Raw genomic sequence first — 6,185 nt, 5'->3', positions numbered from 1 at the left:
TTTCGTTCAGGCCAAAATCTCATAGATGTGTCTTTTTCATTTGGTGATTGTACGGTATGCAAGAACAAGAATACACTAGTATAATTTTCAGGCAATAGTATGATTTACATACAAATTAGATAGAATGTGTTGGAGTGGTAGGCAAGGATTTGTTAAGATTGATTATATTCTTTCCTATACGATTCCTATCTTATCTCTAGGAGAAACTTCTTGCCCTCCTGCCAGCGCATAAATAGATAGGGCGGTCGAGCATAGGGATGGATGTCTGAGCTTTTGAAAGAGTCGGTCTTGAAAACCGAAAGTCTTGTACTCTATATGTACTTGCTCTCGAGACTTAATAATACATCCAACAATTCCGTCAATCTTCCTATAATCCTCTTACATAGTATCAGCCTAATCCCGATCCAAAACCCTAGCCGCCGCTTCTACACGGCGCCGTCCCTGGAGCGGTCGAACTCCATGATTGTCACCGGGGAGTGCACCGCCCGTACCTTGGGTTCGTCCGCCGATCATGTTGATCGGCTGCCCTAGAGAACCTTTTCCCCCACCCTTTGGTCTGGGTTTTTTTCTCACGCCGGTTGTTTTGATCGGCTTTTTTTAGCGTTTTAATCTAACATCGGATTGTGTCGCCCGCCGCCGCCTGTCGACCCTGCCATGCCTCTAGCCTCTACTTCGAGACGGGCGTTACCGCCCGGCATCTTCTCCGACACAGCTGTGTCTTTCTCGTGTAGTGATTGTTTCACGGTAGGTAAGAACAAGAATACACTAGTGTAATCTTTAGGCAATGGTATGATTTGCATACAGATAAGATAGAATGCATGTATACATCAATGCCATCCCCTATGTTCAAACAACAAAACAACAATGCAAAATACGCTTTGGTTCCATATAAAGGGAATCAACATGCAAAATACACAATACCCAAAATACACTTTGGATCCATGATAAAGAGGATAGACATACAAAATACAAGTTGCCCTCGTCTTAAAAAAAATCTCGACTCTCGCCTCTTGGATAGGCATTGGACCCCAACATGCATGTGGATAATTCAGTTTTTGTTGTTGAAGTTGGCGAGGAGCACGTCACGGATCACCGTGTCCAGGTTAGTCACCGCGGATCCTCCAGGAAGCGTGGCTCTAACCGCACTCTCCTTCCATTCCGCCGCACGCCTCCTCATCTCCAGCCCCTTCTCCCCTTCCATGGCCTCGCGTATCATCGCCGCCAGGACCTCCCGCTTCACCTTGCCGTCGATCTCCATCCCGTTCCCCCACTCCGTGCACTTGTACCTGCAGTTGGTCTGCTGCTCCGCGAAGAAGGGCCAGCTGAGCATCGGCACGCCGTTAGAGATGCTCTCCAGCGTGGAGTTCCACCCGGAGTGCGTCAGGAAGACCCCCACGACCTTGTGCGCGAGGACCTTCTCCTGCGAGCACCACGTCGTGAGCATGGCACGGCCGTCGATGGAGGCCATGAACTCCGGCGGCAGCACGGCCGTGTCGCCCTTGACGAGGTCCGGCCGGATGTTCCATATGAAAGGGTAGCCGCTGTTGGCCAGCCCCCACGCGAACTCCAGGAGCTGCTCGTTCGTCATCACGGTGATGCTGCCGTAGTTCACGTACACCACGGAGTTGGCGCTGTGGCCGTCGAGCCAGTCGAGGAGGCCGTCCTGCTCCTTCCAGAGGTTGGAGCCCAGGGCGTCGAGCGAGGTGCCGTCCGGGACGGCGTGGTGGGCGTGGAGAAGCAGCGGCCCCACGGTGTAGAGGGGCGGGAGGATGGCGCGCATGGCGTCGAGGACCGGCCGCTCCAGCTCGTCGAACGTGTTGATCATGACAGCGGTGGGGAGCGACAGGCGCCCGCCCTCGTGCACGAAGAAGTTGAGCATTATGTCGCCGCGGTCGGTGGTGCGCATGAAGGACGGGAAGTCCCGCAGCCTCATGTTGTCGCACATGCCGCGCACGCCCTGCACCACCGTGTCCAGGTGCGCCTTGTCCGTGAGCAGGGCCTCGTCTGCATGCATGCAAAGAAACCACACTTGTTACAGCATGCAATCATGCATGCAAGCAAACCATACTTGTTACAGCATGCATGCATGCATGCATGTAGGTACGACCTACTGTATATAGGAGCTAGTAGTAGAATAAGTACCTTTGAAAGGCACGAAACCCCACTCGATGAGCTGCGGGTAGTGGCGGTAGCCCATGAACCCGCACGCGCTGGCCGTCCACAAGGCCGCGCAGGGCACGCCGATCTCCTTGGCGGCGTCATAACCGAACGACATGACGCCGTCGACGACGAGGCAGGTGACCGGCGGCACCCCGGAGCCCGGGTCGTTGAGCCTGGCAAGAAGGGCCAGGAGGTGGGGGAGGCAGGCGGTCATGGTGGAGTTGCAGAGCGCGGGGACGTCCTGCGTGGCGTCGGCGTCGGACGACGGCAGCCCGTCTGGTATGGCGGTGAAGTGGAAGCCCGGGACGCCGTCGAGCGCCCCCGCCCCGCGCGAGCGGAGCAGCCGGCGGTGGTTGAACTCGGTGTTGACGAAGGTGACGTGGAAGCCCCGCGTGTGGAGCAGCTTGGCCATCTTCATCATGGGCGTGACATGGCCCTGCGCCGGGTACGGGATCATCACGGCGTGCGGCTTCTCATGGCAGGCCTCCGACCCCATGGCGCCTCAGCTAGCCACGTACTGTTGCGCGTGTTCGGTGTGTCTTGTAGAGTAGTCTTGTGGGGCTTCTGTGCAGCTAGTGCGTATGTAGTATGTCTTGTGCAGGCTACCGTTTACGTATATATAGTGAACTGATCCGAGGTTACTAGGTAAGTTTAGAAGATGCGTTTTAGGCTGGGTTTGTTGCGCACGGCCGGGATCGGAGGATTCTCTCTTCCATCTTGAGAAGATGCGCTCCGCTTGGATTTGTCGCATGCGAGTGTGGGTCTTGTCATCTAGTTTGTGGTGACGACGACTTTGTTCACTTGCATCGCTGCAAGTGGTTATGGAAAATATCAGCAATGCTAATCATTAGGATTACTATAAGAAGAGAATATAATTGATTAAACAGTTTTAATTTACATAATACCTGTATTAGTTGTGGGGTGGGGTGCATGACCGGTTGTTTACAAAGTTGTGGCCACAAATGTCGATGATGATGGCCGGAAAGTCAGCTCTCTCTAGAAGTACTCCCTCCGTCACGATTTAGAAGGCGTGCTTGGAAATTCTCTGGGATCTAGGTGGTTATCTATTGGTTGTGGGATAGGCTAAAAAATAGCATTCACACTACGCATGCATATAAAAAATAGTATATCAAAGTACTAATTAGCTACTAGAAATAAATGCAATGCGCCCTAAATCTTGTCTATTGTGAAAACGCACGCAAATTTAACTGTGCTTTTTAAATCGTGACGGAGGGAGTACAAAAGTTCTTGAGAATGCTCTTTCTTTTTTTGGAAAAAGTTAAAGCGTTTGATAATGTCGTAACACGGTATTTAACGCGGTATGCAGCCATGACAAGCTTCCAGTTTTATTTAAAGCGCTTGATAATGTCGTTTTGCTTCCAGTTTTATTGGTGTTGTCGTTGATTAATTCGGCAGTAGCAGCTTCATCCATGTCCATGCACGGCCACGGGCGTAGCCTTGTTCTGCCCGTTCATTGGGCTTGGTCTCGACCGAGCTTTGCTACACTTACGGAAGTACTATTACGGATTAGCACCTACGGACTGATTTGGCAACAGGAGATTGAAAATCACGTGGTCCCCACCTTGAGAAACAGGGGGAGAAGATTAGCACTGTTGGACACGTACGTCCGTAGATATGGGTCCGTAGCTGAAGGTCCGTAAGAGCATCTGCAATAGTTTGCTCAATCGTTGATATAATTGTCCACGTCAGCAGCCAACAACATATCATACAGGATTTTCAATGATGCGTATGTTAAGCGTATGTTAAATAACTAGACGGTCCACTAAATATTGGAGAAATGAACAAACTTGCCTCGGAGCTTGTGTCTGGAGCCTTGGTTCAGATTCATACGGTTTCATTCTTTCTCTTCTTTTAATATGAGCAATGTCATCAAAATAATCTAGGTGGCAATGTAACCAACGATGATCATACGACTATTAAAGATGCCCTAAGTGTAGAATTTTCGGTCTCGACCGGAGGCTACTTCTAGGGCGGCGAGCTATTGGATTTACCGAGCCGCGCTCGTATTCCGGGGTGTGGGCAACGATTTGTACGAGATTCCAGATGCCATTTTGATTGGATGGATGCTCACTTTTACCTGGATCAGTTGCTTACATTTTTGTATGGGACACGGTCCAACTGCCTGATGGTGGAGAGGCGGCGTCTGGGAATGATCGGTTCGGTTCAATGAAACAAGACAAGATTCGCGTGTAGCTGACAGGTGCAGTGTGACAGGCTACACAGCCGGCGACTTTCCACGGTTACACTTTGCAGCGATTCACGCTTGTGGACAATGATTAGGACCTCCCCAACGTGAATCACAAGTAAGTTAGGGATGTAAGCCGGCCCCCGTTTAAGCTCACTTATGGTCTAACATTTTAATGATGGCCCTTTTTTAAAGGAAAAATGAGGTGATTACTCAACGTCGGAGGTGACTAGTGAGGTCGACGATCCGACGGCGGAGCCGCTGGCCTCCTTGTCATTGGCGGCCGGAGCCGCCAACGGATGCCTCTTTAGCATCGTCATCATGTTGCTCTGGCGCCCCATCATCCGAGTCCTCGAGCACCGCAAAGAGGAGGTCACACGGCACGTCATTGATGCGGACATGGCGGCGCTCGCGCTTAATGTTGCGGCGGCTTTACATGGACACGATCTTATCAAAGACGTCCGGACTGGCGAGGAGCTCCACCATAGTGCCAGCATCTGCGCGCTCCGCCGCAAGTTGAGCCAGCGTCACGCGGTGCTCCTCTAGAAAGGATAGGTTGTACTACTGCACCGCCTACAACAGTGTGAACTTGGACGATGCGGGTGGTATGGCGCCGACGGCCATCTCCTCCTCCTCCACTATTGTCATGGCCATGGGATCACCCCCTCCTCCGATCTCAGCTCTGGCGGGTCTTGTGCCGGGCGTCCACCATGCAGACCTCCGCCACGATCTCGGCGCGGCACTCCGATGTCAGGTGCTCGTACCAAGTTACCAGTGAGCGCGCCATAGCAGATGGTGGACTAGGCTCAGATGGCGGATGACGAACTAGGGGCTCGTACAGTGGGAGAATGGACTCGCAGGTGCCGTTTTGGTGGTGGCCAGCCGGCTTTAAATAGTCAGGGCAGGCGAAGCAAGGAAGATTGATGCAGGCAGCTGGAGTAGACTTCTCATGCACAAATAACCAGGGCAGGCAAAGCAATGAAGATTGGAGTCAGATACTCCAAACACTCGTATGCTTTCATGCTCCAAGGTTTCAAACACTCAAATTTGATTATTTCAAAAAGTTCTAAAATATGAATGTTTTAGATTTGGAGTTTTTGCGTATAACAGATACATGTCCTGAGAACATGAAAAAAATTGAAGCATTGACGAAAAAGAGTTTCCCCATTTATATTATAAAGCAACCACCGAGCACAAGCATAAGCTAAAGTCACAAGAGATCCAGAGTATGAAGGCCAACGGACAAAGTGCAAGAAAAGAAATAAGTCTAGCTGGGGGCACAACATATAACAACCGAACAAGGAAAATTGAAACATTCAAATTTGACTTTTTAGTCATGGGAGCAATGTCGAGGGATGAACCCCGGGCCGGCAACGGAACACGGATCCTTTTCAAAAACATCAGGGCCAGCATCATCCCTCAATCCGGCTCGCACTTGGCCGGGTTCGTCGACCCGGCCAAGCCCTCCAACCCAGCCGAATCCTTCGACCCGGTCAAGACGGCAACCCGGCCTTGACGGCTGGTGCAAGCCGGCCAATCACAGCGAACCGAGACTTCGCCAGCAAGTCAGCTCCCCCGTGGCGTGTTCCTCAACCTAGCCACGGGTCAGCTCCCGTCCCATCTGAGGCGTGCGATGGGACGAGTCTCCATAAAAGGGATGAGCATGACCACAGTAACCCACAAACTCCTCTAACCGGCATAGGCGTGGCAACAGTGCCCCGCCTACCCCGCTCACCGAGGCCGGCGTGGCTACAGCGCACCCGTCGTCGCTGCTGGCGCCAGCAGACGGCGACCGCTGTAGCGGACTCGACCCGGCTGA

The 6,185-nt window shown here is 52.2% G+C and overlaps 1 protein-coding gene across 1 annotated transcript; it reads right to left on the bottom strand.

The window, feature by feature from the left end:
• Nucleotides 1-788: 788 nt before the first annotated feature.
• On the bottom strand, nt 789-2,742 carry LOC119354871 (7-deoxyloganetin glucosyltransferase-like). Its single transcript, XM_037621620.1, has 2 exons — nt 2,143-2,742; nt 789-2,004 (listed from the first exon to the last, which is right to left on the bottom strand). The coding sequence occupies exons 1-2, from the start codon at nt 2,654-2,656 to the stop codon at nt 1,049-1,051; spliced, it is 1,470 nt and encodes a 489-aa protein (XP_037477517.1). The 5' UTR covers nt 2,657-2,742; the 3' UTR covers nt 789-1,048.
• Nucleotides 2,743-6,185: the final 3,443 nt, after the last annotated feature.

Source organism: Triticum dicoccoides, chromosome 2A (assembly GCF_002162155.2).
Source record: "Triticum dicoccoides isolate Atlit2015 ecotype Zavitan chromosome 2A, WEW_v2.0, whole genome shotgun sequence".
Taxonomy (NCBI): domain Eukaryota; kingdom Viridiplantae; phylum Streptophyta; class Magnoliopsida; order Poales; family Poaceae; genus Triticum; species Triticum dicoccoides.
Note: the sequence above shows the minus strand (reverse complement) of the source record. Positions and strands in the feature narration are given on the sequence as shown.